The sequence below is a fragment of the Monodelphis domestica genome, chromosome 8, assembly GCF_027887165.1.
Source record: "Monodelphis domestica isolate mMonDom1 chromosome 8, mMonDom1.pri, whole genome shotgun sequence".
In the NCBI taxonomy this organism is placed as follows: domain Eukaryota; kingdom Metazoa; phylum Chordata; class Mammalia; order Didelphimorphia; family Didelphidae; genus Monodelphis; species Monodelphis domestica.
In genome coordinates, this window is record NC_077234.1 from 236,426,490 (window position 1) to 236,441,182 (window position 14,693).

At 41.7% G+C, this 14,693-nt stretch overlaps 1 protein-coding gene across 1 annotated transcript in view; it reads left to right on the plus strand.

The window, feature by feature from the left end:
- The window catches only part of BMX (BMX non-receptor tyrosine kinase), an 82,241-nt gene that overhangs the window by 23,973 nt on the left and 43,575 nt on the right, over positions 1-14,693 (plus strand). Inside the window, exons 5-6 of the mRNA XM_007500881.3 lie at positions 2,891-3,010; positions 8,688-8,755. Of these exons, the coding sequence (XP_007500943.2) occupies positions 2,891-3,010; positions 8,688-8,755 (188 nt within the window). The remainder of the gene's footprint in view (positions 1-2,890; positions 3,011-8,687; positions 8,756-14,693) is intronic.

Consider the following 14,693-nt stretch of genomic DNA (forward strand, 5'->3'; position numbering starts at 1 on the left):
GGCAAAGCCCAAGCATGGGATGGTGCCCAGTCACACAGCAGGCCATATGCCCACGTCCCTGAGCCTCGTCCCTTCAGTTTCTCTCTCCCCACTGCTTTATGTCTTTACAACCCCGTGAGGTGGGAGCTCTTATTCTTCATCTCTGAAAGATGAGGAAAAATAGGGGAGAGAAAATGAATGTCTTGCCAAAGGCATACAATACAGCGAAGTGTCAGAGGCAGGAATGGCAGGAAAATAAAGATGGAAACGAGCAGAGATGGGCAGTGAAGAGAGCATTCACAAAGACTCAGAGACAGGAGAGGTCAGAGCAACTTTGGTGTTGTTCACTCATTTCCAACTCATCTTTTAAAAATGATTCTAAATGATCTTTTATCTTCCCAATTGCACACTTTTTCACGGTTTATAACCTCCAAATTGTCTTCCTTCCCTCCTCCTGGCCATGGTAAGCCATTTAATCTGGGTTAAATATATTTTCATGAAAACATATTTCCATGTTGTTCATTGTGTATCCAGCTCTTCTTGACTCCATTTGGGGTTTTCTTGGCAAAGATACTGGAGTGGTTTATTATTTCCTTCTCCAGCTTGTTTGAAATATTAGGAAACTGAGGCAAGCGGGGTAAGTGGCATGGCCAGTGTTTCACAGCTAGTGTCTGAGGTCAGATTTAACTCAGGCTCCATGGTTCGGGGGCCTGGCACTCTATCCCCTTCTCTACCTAGCTGCCCAGGACAGGTTTAGGGAACTCGAAATGATCACAAAAAGCATCAAGGCAAGAGCCATGACATTTGCCTAGGAGACACGGTATAGAGATCCTTGAATGCCAAAGCAATACAATCAAATACACATCTAGAATCAGGGCACAGTTTTTAAGCTTTTTGAGCTTAAAGAGAAAGTGAGGTCCTCAAGCCTGCGCCTTAGGAAGATTATCATGGCAGGGGTTGAAGAATAGAGTCGAGAGGGCTGAGACTGGAAACAGGAAGACCAATCTCGAAACTAAAACAATAATACCAGGCAAGATGCGATAAGACCCTAACGAGGGAGTTTGGGGGATAAGGAAAGAGGGAGTAGAAAGGAAAGGAGGGATGCTAGAGATAAGCCACAAATGCTTGCTTTCTCCAAGCTCTGTAAGAGAAACCCCCTCTTTCTTTACATCTAGGCAGCCGAAACTCGTGGAGTGGTCAGGAAGGGGAGCTTAGATTGCTTCAGAAACATTACTTCATTTGTTGTTTGGTTATTTTTCAGTCCTGTCCAACTCTTCATGATCCCACTTGGGCTTTTCTTGGCAAAGATACTGGAGTGGTTTGCCATTTCCTTCTCCAACTCATTTTGCAATTGGGGAAACTGAGGCAAACAGGGTTAAGTGACTTTCCCAAGGTCACCCAACTAGTAAGTGTCTGAGGCCAGATTTGAACTTGGGAAAAGGAGTCTTCCTGACTTCAGACCCAGCACTCTCTCCATTGTGTCTCCTTGCTGCCCTAACATCATTTTATAGTACAATAGAAAGAAAGCATTTAATTTTTAGTCAGATAGAGCTGAGTTCAGATTCTTATTTTTCAAATTATAATCTGTATAATCTTTGGCAAATCATGTAACCTCTTCTAGTCTGTGGTTGAAAACCATGTCATTTACCTAACTCTATAAACTCCAGTGGCTCCCTATTACTTCCAGGATCAAATATAAATTCTTCTTTTTAGCTCTTTAAAAACAAAAAGGAATATGGAATGCTTTGTGAATGTGCATATTATCTTTACACAGAGACCATGTTAATATTCTCTGTAGTGTTTAATTTTAGTAAGACTTTTGTTCTGCTTTTAAAGCCCTTTGTAAAGTGACCCCTTTCTTCCTTTCCAGACTCTCCATAGATCTAAGACCTACCAACACTGGTCTTTTTGTGGTTGCTCACATGCACTCTATTTCCATATTTTCACTGTCTGTCCTCCACACCAGGAATGTTTTCTCTCTCTCTCTTCACCTTCTTGACAGATTGTCCAATGGTCAGAGCACCAAGCCTGGCATTGGCAAGACCTGAGTTCAAATCTTGATTCAGACACTTACTGGCTGTGTGACCCTGGGTAAATCACTTAATACCATTTGCCTCAGTTCTCCCATCTTGGGCAATGACCTAGAGGAGAAAATGGCAAACCACTCCAGGATCATTGCCAAACAAACCACAAATGGGGATACAAAGAATTGGATGCAACTGAAAATGATTGAACGATGAACAAAAGAATGTAAACTCCCTGAGAGTAGAGATTATTGCCTTTTTTTGTCTTTGCATCTCCAAGGCTTACCACAGTGCCAAACAAACCCTGAGCAGAGGCTTAATAAATGGCTTATTGATGGGCTGATACAATTTTCAAATCCCCAAATAAATAGGAATGCAACTGCTACAGGGAACTGAATTTTCAGGCATTTAAAAAAGCTGCATTTGGAATAGAGCAATAGGAAAAGGTAAAAGGCTCTCTCTAAGGCTAGAAAGCTGTCTTCAGGATTGGAAAGACCAAGGATCAAGTCCTCCCTTTAATATAGACTTGCCATTTGACTCTGGGCAGGTCGCGTAACCTCTATTTTCCTGAGTTTTCACATCTGTGAAATGGGGATAATAGTAGCACCTACCTACCAGGGTTGTTACAAGGATCAAATGAAATAATATTCGTAAAGCACTTCTCACAGTGCCTGGCACAGAGTAAGCACTCTAGGAATAGTAAATTATTATTACTCCGATGTAACTACATAGAATTCTAGACTGGCATAAGGACACACATATCTTCTGGGACCACAGGATATGATTCTAGGGGGGTTCAATGGTCCTTCTATAAAAACACTTGCTGGATGTGTTCCCCACTCCTGGCCGAGCTTCTCTTAAGAGTGACTTTTCCATTTGCCTTCCAGAAATCAGGGGGAACCCCCACCTGCTCATCAAGTACCACACCGGATTCTTCACAGATGGCAAGTTCCTTTGTTGCCAGCAGAGTTGTAAGGCGGCTCCTGGATGCACCCTCTGGGAGGAATGTAATGCCAATCCCTTCATTCTATCTGATTCTAAAGAATTGTCATCCTTAGTCAACTCCTACCAGCTGTCAAAGCTGGGAGAGGAGGAAACATTGTCCAAAGAGTTTGGATTTGCTTGTTTGGGCAGCGTATGGCGAAGAAGTAGGAGACTTGGGGCAGCTAGGTAGTGCAGTGGATAGAGAGCCAGCTCTGGAGTCAGGAGGAGTTGGGTTCAGATCTGGCCTCAGACACAGACTAGCTGTGTGACCCTGAGTAAGTCATTTAATCCTACTTACCTAGCCCTTGCTCTTCATCCTGGAGGTATTACTAGGACAGAAAGGAAAGTTAAACAAACAAACAAACAAAAAAGAATAAGACTTGGAGTTAAAAACCCTGATTCTATCTTTGACATTTACTAGATGTGTGACCTGAGCAAATCAGGCTCAGTTTTCCCTTCTGTAAAATGGAGATATTAACATCTACCTCCCAAAGCTGCCCTGAGGATCCAATGGAATACTATACATGTAAAGCATTTGGCAAGAGCTTAGAGCATTGTGTGAGTGTTACACAGATTTAATTGGAGTCTTTTTTGCCAAGCTTAACTGTGTTATGATCTTTTTATAAATGATCTTCTTTTTGATAGGGGTGGGAGGTTAGAGAAATAGAGGCTACATTCTAAGGGAGAAGACAACATCCTTTCTTTTTGTGACAGACTCTTATGGCTACTTTGTACATTTGGGTTTGTAAGACTAGACAGCCCTCAGGAGGGTTGATTTCCTCCTGTTTTGTACTTTGCCTGTCATTAAACAAAGCTGTCAATAGGGAGATTGTGGTTTCTTGGCTCTAACCCACAATTCCTGCTGTAACAGCTGGCTTTCCCAAAGGTGTGGCTCCTGGAGATAAAGAGACTTGTATGTTCTTCATAAAATAGATCGCCATTTTTAATATAAATATATATTCTAACATTTTCATTTTTCAAACACAAATGTGTACCTCGACTTCAAGAATAAATATAAACTAAAGCAGATCATAATATTCATAAAATAACAGGCAACAAAGATTATACAGGTATCCCTTCCACATCATGACTTTCCCCATCATGGTTCCAATATATCATAGGTTGGCATAAGAAATTAAATGGGAGTTTGGGAGGATGCAGACGACACACAAAGGCTAACAGATGACACAGAAAAAGCTTAGAAACTCAGAAGTGGATAAAATATATGTATATTTGTATGATATAAATATATTGTATCTTTTAATATCATACATGTATTTTAAAACATTTTATATAGAACAGTTATTTTTTAAAGTCAAAATAAGTAAAAAGTTAGTTTGTGAAGAAGACATGAAAACCATCAGATGATACACAAAGGTTAGAAATGTAGAGATACCTTAAAAAGATTAATAACTTATAAGTGCATACATGAAAAAGGAAAAAAATAACATATATAAATGCATACAAGAAAAAGAAAAAACTCAGACTTATTCTCTGGTTTGGAAAGAGAGAGACAGAGAGAGAAGCAGAGAACAGAGAGGGATGGAGAGACAGAGAGATAGAGAGCCAGGCAGATAGAGACAGAGACAGAATCAGAGAGACAGAGACAGAGAAGACAGAGTGAGACAGAGAGAGAGAGACAGAGACAGAGACAGAGACAGAGACAGAGAGAGAGAGAGAGAGAGAGAGAGAGAGAGAGAGAGAGAGAGAGAGAGAGAGAGAGAGAGAGATCCTTTTAAAGCTATATTACAGGTTAGGTAGTTCAGTGGATTGGGAACCAGATGAGAAGTCTAGACTTGCTAGATGTGTGAACTTGAGCAAGTCACTTAATTACCATTGCCTAACCCTAACTGCTTTTCTGCCTTGGAACCAATACACAGTATTGATTTTAAGACAGAAAGTGAGGGTTAAAAAAACCTGAAACTAAAACATATTATATATTTGTTCAACTGTGATTATGTTTGGATGTCAAGATAAAGAAGTAAAAAATTGATCTGAATCAGAAAATAAATATTTATGAAGCACCTACTATGTGCCCAGCACTATGCTAAGAGTTGGGGATATAAAAGTGAAAAATGTCTGAACAGAGTTACAGATAAATGAAAATGAGAAATATCATTATTTTAGAGTTTATATGACTGTGCTCCAGTCTTTGAATTATCATTTGCTGATAAATAAATTAGTTAAAATTTATCTTAGCAGAATTTGAGTGGCCCAGATTCTGACGTTTCCAGAGAAAATCTGGGATTCCTGCATTTCTCTACGACTATAAACTGTGTAGCTCTTGGGCCCTGGATTGGCCTTTGGCCAGAAAAAGGCCTCTTTGATCAGTCTCTGCTCTCCTCATAGCTCTCCCTGGGGTACCGGTTGAGTATTTGAGAATACCTTTATAGGCAATGAGGCCATTTTTCCATCTGTCCCTTGGGAGAGTTTCAGTTGTAGTCACAGAGATTCTGCCCTCTGGCAGCTTCAGCCCTGAACAGCTTTGTATGAGAGTCAAAGCCTGTCCAAGACACATTGGCTAACTCGCTGTTATAACCCAGTCCACGTTTGCCCATCTGTGCACTGCTGTCCATGTCGGTGTGTCTCCCTGGAATGCCTTCCCTGTCCAACTTGCACCTGTCCAACCTGTCAAAATCTTATTCTTTGAGGGCTTCTTACCCATTGAAGACGGTGCTGTCTGGACCATTTTGGTGAGCAAATCTGAGGGGGAAAATCACCTTTTCTACAAATTTCCTGTTTTTTCTACCTTTCCAGCTCCTGCTGAGTTCTGTTGGTATTTCTATTATGGCCACCATCACATTTGAGTTGTTGATATTTGTGTCTGAGGATACTTATGTGTCTTGAACTTCCAAATACTTTGGATAAAGTCAGTCTGGAGTCAGGAAAATCTGAATTCAAATCTGGCCTCAGACACTTACTAATTGTGTGACCCTAGGCAAGTCACTTAACCTTGTTGTTGGTCTCAGTTTCCTCATCTGTAAAATGAGCCAGAGAAGGAAATAACCAATGACTCTAGTATCTTTGCCAAGAAAAGCCCAAATGGGATTACAAAAAGTCTGGAAAAAGAATTCACAAAAATGTACCTGTACTGGAGAAGGAAATGGCAACCCATTCCAGAATCTTTGCTTAGAAAGCCCCATGGAGTCCCAAAGAGTTAAATGTGACTGAACAACAAAAAATGTACCCATCCACTGTCCTAAGCATCAGAGCTATAAAGAAGAGAAGAAAATAGTCCCTGTCCTGGAATTGTAAAGATGACGTTCTAATGGACAAGGCATTATTTATGTAAATAGATGCATTTGCATACATGCTATAAATATTTATGGATGTTTTACATTTATGAATATTGATGTTTATGTAAATAAATAAAAGGTGTTTACATAAATACAAGGGACAGCCAGATAGATGGAAGATAACCTTAAGGAAGGCAGAAGTGCCTGGGGAGTCTGGAACAGGTCTCCTACTGAAGAGCTTAATATTTGGCAAAAAGAGCGTTTGAGCTTAGTCTCAAAGGGAGCCTGGGATTCTGAAAAGTAGAAGCGGACTCAAAATTCCAGACTTGGAGACTGCCAGGGCAAGGACAGGGATTCGGGAGATGGAGTGTCGTGTTAGGGGAACTGAAAATAGACTGTTTTTATTTAATCATAGAGTACAAAGGGTAAAAAGATTAGAAAGGAAGGACAGAGTCTTTTAGGAACAATATTAAATGCCAAACAAAGGAGTTTAGTTTTGATCTTAGAGTAGGCAGGCCACATATTCATACTTATCCTTTAGGAAAATTTCATTGGCAATGAGGAGGGGAAGGACAGAGTACACTGGAAAGAGACTTGAAGCAAAGAAACCAAGAGACTCTTCCAATAATCCACGTGAAAAAGAATACAATTCTGAAGGAGAGTAGTGGCTTATAAGTACCCCCCCAAAAGCGATGTATCCAAGATTTGGGGTGGAGAAAGAAAAAAACATGATTTGGCAGCTGGTTAGATATAGAAACTTATGATCTTCTGAATTGAGAAATATTGATTTCAATTTTACGTGATTCCAAACTTGATTGTGTCCTAGGCAGGGCTGTTCATGAATATGGTTTTGAGAAAGAGAAAATAGTAACACTGGGTATTTTTGACCCTTCCTGCTTTTGAGACCCTCTTGTCCGTACCCCTCTCTGAGAGGCATGGCTCAGAAGGGGCATCATTCCATATGCACATGAGAAGGGAGGAAGGAAGTGAATCTAAGCACTAAATACTTTACAAATATTATGCCACTGACCTTCACGACAAATCTAGGATCTAGGTGGTGTTATTACCCCCATTTTATAGTCTAGAAAACCAGAGATCAGCTTCAAATCACACAGGTAGTAAATATTTGGATTTTAACAACTCTGAGGTACCAACTCACACTTACCAGATTGGCTAATAGGACAGAAAAGGGAAATGGAAATGCTAGAAAGGATGTAAGAAAGTTGGGACACTACTATATTGTTGATGAGGGTTTGAACTGATCCAACCATTCAGAGAATGATTTGAAACTCTTTTCAAAGGACTTTATAACTCTGCAAACCCTTTGCTTCATTACTAGGTTTGTTTCTCAAAGAGATCAAAACAAAGGGAAAAGGACCTATTTGTACAAAAATATTTATAGCACCGTGTGTGTGTGTGTGTGTGTGTGTGTGTGTGTGTGTGTGTGTGTGTGTGTGTGGTGGCAAAGAACTGGAAATCAAGGGGGTGTCATCATCATCAGCTGGGGAATGGCTGACCAGTTTGTGATATATGATCACACTGAAGTACTATCATGCTATAAGAAATGACAGGCAGGAGAATTTCAGAAAAACCTGGAAAGCCTTACACGAACTGATGCGAAGTGAAGTGAACAGAATGAAGAGAATATTGTCACAGTAGCAGTAATATTATACAATGATCAATTGTGAATGACTTAGCTATTCTCAGCAATAAAATGATCCAAGACAGTTTCAATGGACCCATAATGCTTTCCATCTCTAGAGAAAGGTCTGATGGATTCTTCCTGACTCCAGACCCAGCTTTCTTTACCTATCGAGACACTTTGATGCTTCTAAATTGGGAAGTGGGGGGGAAATTAAAAAGAAATGAATTGGGGAGTGGGCAAAACGCAGGCTTAATAATTAGCAACAGCACTATGTAATGCAAAAATAACATGTTGATATTCCAAAAGGTCTCTTCTTTTGTGGTGCCAATTTGAATATCTCACAAACAAGTGTAAGAAATGCAAATAATTCTCAGTAATCCATATATCTGTTCCTCATCCTCAAAGAAGACTGTATACCTTTAGGACTAACATTTGTTTATTATCAGAAGATGCAGGTCAACAGTGGGTGTATGCTTAGGGCCATTATGCAGCATTCTGAGTTCCATGGATGTCACAGAAGTTGGATATAAACAAAAATAGTAAAGTTTAGGGTTGTTTTCCTTTGAAAATGATCTTTTTAGTTGTGCAAAACTTCTATCTTTGACCTAATCTATTGGACAATAAATGACATAGGCAGAGATTGCTCCTTGTTATGACTTCTGCCCTTTTTAGGCATTCTAGTATATAGCTGTAGGGATTCTTTTAATATTTATGTCCCCAGGTTTCAAGAGTTAAACAAGTTCTTTTTTTTTGTTTGTTTTTGCGTAGAGGTATCTATTGGTCTAAGAGTCCTTGGTCATTTCTCGTTTTTCCTTGTAGATGCCAATCTTCATGTGGAAAGCATCCCTGTGAAGCCAGTACTACATCCCATCATTCCCCATAGATTGGTAAGTCACCATCATTTTTTAAAACAAACCACTTACAGGCTTCATAAGACCATACGCACCAAATAAGCACATACTACCACATCTATGTAGTATGGATATATGTACTACATTCTAGTATATATCTTAGAAACATATATGTCAAAGATTCTTAGATTTTAGTCTGGGAACAGAGGACACTTTCCAACCGGGCATCAGGGAGCCTGGGAAAATACGTTAATAGTAGCCACTGGCAATACTTGATACCAGACTCAACTATGTATTCTGAAAGAGTTCAAAATGGAAGCCACTTCAGTGAAATTATGGTATTCTCTCCTCCAATTCCATAACATGCCTTCACATAAGAGAAGGAAGAAATGGTGATAATATGGGGGAGGTGTCATGAGAGGCACCAAATAAAATTTAAGATTGCATTCCCAAGGACTAAATTGACTCAATCCCACCAAAAAGAAATAATAACTAACCTCTATATAGCAATTGTTATGTGCCAGATGCTACAATTATTATGTCATTTAATCCTCAAAACAACTCTTTGGAGGTAGGTGCTATTATTATTCCCATTGAATAGATGAGGAAACTCAGGGCAAATGACTTGCCCACGATCACATAACTAATAAGTATCTTCTGAGGTTGAATTGGAACTCAGGTCCTCCTGACTCCAGTTCCAGTGCTCTATCCATTTTGCCATCTAGCTGCCCAAATTGGGGATAATGGTGATCTGGAAAGAACTTCAATCATCAGTCAACAACTATACCCCTAATGCTATTTTACAGCTGGGTAAACTGAGGAGGAATAGACATTAAAATGTCAAAGGCCAGATGGGAACCCAGGTCTTCTGACTCCAGGGATAGTACCCTTTGCCCTATGATGTGCTGAGACAGCTAGGTGGTGCAGAGGGCAGAGCACTGAACTTGGACAAAGGAAGATATAAGCGAATGCCTGGACTCTGCCCATTCATTACTAGCTGTGTGATCCTGAGTCAGTCATTTAATGGTCCAGTTTAGTCAGTTGTAAAAAGGGGATAATAACACCTACCTAACAGAAAGACTGCCAGCAGAGGTAGTACACTGTACCACGATACAAGGCAAATCCTACTGTCTACTACCATCGTACATGTAAAACACTACCTGTAGGATCTGGGGGAAATTGTCCAACTTTCTGAGCTTCGCCAAGGAAACAGATCGACTAGAAGGCTTGATCTCCCAGCTCCCTCCTGCTGGAGACTTTCAGTCTTGTGGAACTTGCCCAGAGTCATTCATTTGAATACTTTCAGACTTGTCATTCAGGGCTGCCCACACTCTTGCACAGTTTTTATTACTTTGTCTGACCATGGAACAGCTCAGCGGGGCAATGGATGGAGTGCTGGGCTTGGAATCAGGAAGATCCAAGTTCAAATATGACTTCAGACACTTACTGTGTGACCCTGGAACAGTCACTTAATCCTGTTTGCCTCATTTTCCTTATCTGAAAATGAGATGGCAATGGCAATGGCAAGCCACTTCCAGTTTATATTGCCAAGAATATCCCCAGTGGGGTCACAAAGAGGAGAATCTGCTTGAAGCCTCTCTGGAGAGGAAAGATCTTTGGGTGGAATCTCAGCCCTTGTATCGATACTCTGCTATGCCATGGAAAGGCAAAAGATCAGCCAGCCCGCCATCAATTCTGTTGCCGGTATCGATGCTTTTTAATAACTACTAGACACTGAAGGAATTCCAAAGAGAATCATGACATGGCGCCTGGCCTCAAGTTCCTTATGATTGAGTAGGTTTGGGTTTGCCAGCACATAAAGACTAAATAAAATTTAGACAGGGGTGGAAGCAGCTAGATGGTTCAGTGGAAACAGCCAAAAGTGGAGATGGAGAACTAGGTTCAAATCGGGCCTCAGTTATGTGACCCTGGGCAAGTCACTTAACCTCAGTTGCCTTACTGCTCTTCTCCCTTGGAACTGATCATCAATATTGATTCTAAGACAGAAGGTAAGGGTTTAAAAAAATTAGCTCGGTGATGGGAGACCTGAGGGAGAAAACTAGACACAGAGATAGAGGAGACCCAGGAATGTGCAATGACATAAGGCTGAGAGGAACAGGAAGTGGTCAGATGTCAATTGCCACAGAGTGGCCTGAGGGGGTGAACACTGAAACGAAACCCTGGATTTGGTAATTGGAGCTCACTGTGACCTTGATCAGAAGAGTCATGAGCACAGAAGGCAGATTGCAAGGCGTTGAGTAACACCTGGTTGGTGAGGAAGTGGAGGCAGCAAGAGTACAGTATTCTTATTTTGTCAGTGAAAAAGAGGATAGAATATGTGGGGTGGTAGAGGCTAGGGCTGAGTTTTTTGTTTTGTTTTGTTTTTTCAAATAGGGGAGGCCTCAGAATATTTATTAGACAGAGAGGAAGGAGTTAGTAAAGAGAGAAAGACTGAAAACGACTCCTTAGAAGAATGATGGCTGTCACTCATGAAATTCGATGTTGTTTTTGTTCAGTCACGTCAGACTCTTAGTGGCCCCATTTGGGGTTTTCCTGGCAAAGATCCTGGAGTACTTTGCCATGTCCTTCTCTGGCTCGTTTACAGACAGGGAAACAGAGGCAAACAAGGTTAAATGACTCCCTCAGAATCATCTAGCTACTAAGTGTCTAAGGCCAGATTTGAACTCAGGAAAAGGAGTTTTTCTGACTCTCAGCCCAGGACTCTCTCTGCTGTAGCTCCTAGCTTCCCGAAGGCTTGCAGATTTATCTACAAAACAACCTACTTTCATTTTCTCATTTAATCCTCATTACAATCCTGTAGAGTAAATGCTATAGGTAAGGATAGAGAGACTAAGTGTGCCTTGCCCATCCTTACACAGCTAATAAGCGTGAGGAGGGATTGGAACTCAGGTCTTAGTTCACCCTTCTTTCCATTACATTGTACCACATTGCCTCTTAGGCAGGACACGGAATCTCAGCTCTTGTACCAACACGGAGACCCGACAAATTCATTGGCAGAGTAGATCCTACTAGAAATTGAATCTTACTAAAGTTAGTAATAGTCGTTTCTAATAAGCTGAGGAAGCCATCTGGGCGTATCTAGGATATGACTGATGACTGCCTTTCAGGATAATTGAATCCCTTTGCAATCTTATGAATTTTATTTTATGCATTTAAAAACTTGGGAGTGGATAGAGCGCTGGGTCTAGAGATGATCCTGAGTTCAAATCTGGCCTCAGACACTTCCTAGCTCTGTGACCCTGGGCAAGTCACTGAACCCCCATTGCCTAGCCCTTATCTCTCTTCTGCCTTGGAACCAATCACAGTATCAATTCTGAGATAGGAAGTAACAGAGAGAGAGAGAAGAGAGAGAGAGAGAGAGAGAGAGAGAGAGAGAGAGAGAGAGAGAGACAGAGACAGAGAGACAGAGACAGAGACAGAGACAGAGACAGAGAGACAGAGAGAGACAGAGAGACAGAGAGAGAGAGAGACAGAGAGACAGAGAGAGAGAGAGAGAGGGAGGGAGGGGGAGAGAGACAGAGAGAGAGAGAGAGAGAGAGAGAGAGAGAGAGAGAGAGAGAGAGAGAGAGAGAGAGAGAGAGAGTAAGAACACCTAGGTGATTCAGTGGATAGAGTCAGGTCTGGAGATGGGAGATCCTGGGTTCAAGTCTGGGCTTAATTACTTCCTAGCTGGGTGACCCTGGGCAAGTCAGTTAAGCCTCCCTGTCTAGCCCTTATCACTCTTTGCTCTTGGAACCAGTACACAGTATTGATTCTGAGACAGAAAGTAAGAGTTTTTTTTTTTTTTTAAAGAGAGAGAAAAAGAGGGTAGGGGTAGCTAGGAGGATCAATAGATAGAGAGCCAGGACTGGAGATGGAAGGTCCTGGGTTCAAATCTAGCCTCAGATACTTCCTAGCTGGGTGACCCTGGGCAAGTCACTTAACCCCTGTTGGGTAGCCCTCACTCTTCCTCTGACTTGGAGCTGACACTTGGTATCTCTTCTAAGGCAAAACAAGACAGAGGCTACCTTAGCATTTTGATCAATGAACACAGTAAGAGGATGCCCTGTGGTACCCTTCATGGACCAAATTCCTTGCATGTTTCTTACCTCCCTACGTACTCCTCAGCAAACTTGCGATGCCCACCACTCGCCTGAGCCCACAGGATCTGTGAAGTGAGCAGGAAGAGAGATGGGCTCTGAGCCGAGGGAGCCCGGCCCGAGCTGTCCTCTGCATGCCGTGGGCTCCCCTGGACACGTATTTCTACCCCCCCTCCCCCACACCTGCAGGCTCAGAAGCATGTTGGGAGCTAAGCCAAATGGGGGGGGGGGGGAGTGCCCTTTTGGTACGCTCTGATAAAGAAGAAAAGCTGCTCTTGCTACAAATGCAAAACCAGAGCATTATTTCACAGTGCAGCAGCCTTTGTCTCCTAAGGGATTATTTGGGGTTTGTGCTGAAGATTTTCAGCCATGCAAATCAGCAGCCAGACAGTTTGAATGCTGGATAAGCCCATTTTAGTTCTCTCCTGGGTGAATGCACTGGGAGTCGTTTAGAAAGAAGATTTTGGAACCCATTTTCTCCCCAAGTGCATTCGAAAGAGAAAGGCGTTTGAGTAAAACCAGGAAATAAAAATCAGGTCTCTGACCTTTTCATGTTGATTCCCCATCGCTTCAGTGAAACTTTTTACTCCCCTATTTCTTGGGAGAAAGAGGCTCTTAATTTTGTGGGGGGGTCAGGGACCTTTCTAGCAGGTTGGTGGAGCCTATGGACCCTCTCCCAGAAGGAGTCAAGTCAACAAGCATTTATTAAGTTCCGGTTATGTTCCATGCTCTGGGCAAGGCTTTAGCAACATAAACAAATGTCCCTCCTCCAAGTTTTTTGTTTTTTAAACTCCTACCTTCTGTCTTAGTACCAATTCTAAGAAGAGAGGCAAGGGCTAGGCAAGGAGGGATAAATGACTTACCCAAGATCAGACAGTTAGGAAGTGTCTGAGGACAGATTTGAATGCAGACCCTCCTCATTCCAGTCCTGATGCTCTATCCATTGTGCCTCCTGGCTGCCCCTCCCCAGTTCTTAAATGCATAAAATAAAACACATAGGATGACAAACGTAATCAATTATGTTGAAATACATTTATCATTCATATTCTAGATAAACCCTAATATTTGGACAGCTAGGTGGCACATTGGATAGGGTAAGATTTAAATTGATATCCCAGCACTCCAAGAATTATATTTTATAAAGTTTATTAATATTTACTTGAAGTAGAAGGAATGAAAAGGAAATAGAAGTATAAAAGCCTAATTATCTAACAAAATTAAGACCATGTGAGCAAAAGTCTCCTGGCTCTCCCCTCATGCCGCCTCCACCAGACCTGATCACCAGAAGAAGAGAGCAAGAGGCGGGACTATACCAAATTTATATCCTCCCTATGTCAGCATATAATGTGAGTACAGTGGGGCTCTGGGAATTGTAGTTTTTACACACGTGGAAGTAACCTGAGAGCTGATTCCTCACCTCTCCCTGGCCCAAAATTATGTCTCCCAAATCTATCTGGGAAAACTATTAGGGAGGTTTTCCATCCTCCCTCTTCCTTTCTAGAGTGGATCTACTCTTTGGGATATTTTTCTCTATGTCATACCTCCTAGGTATCCCCTGTATAATTGGAAAATCTTGAACCCCAGGACTACATTCCCCAGAATTCTTTTTCATTACCCAGCATCCCTTTCCCTGTGTCCTGTGCTGGGTAATGAAAAAGAATTCTGGGGAACATAGTCTTGGGGTTCAGGATTTTCCAACTATACACCCCAGCAGAGCATGGTTGTCCTTAGTCTTCCCTTCTCTTGCTCTAAGCCTCCAGCAGAGCTTGCTGAGAAAGGGAGGGAAGGCAAAAACCCTTTATAACCTGCTCTTGGCCAGGTGCTTTGCAGGGGGTTTCCTTTGTAATATTATAGCACTTCTTCCTCACCTTCAT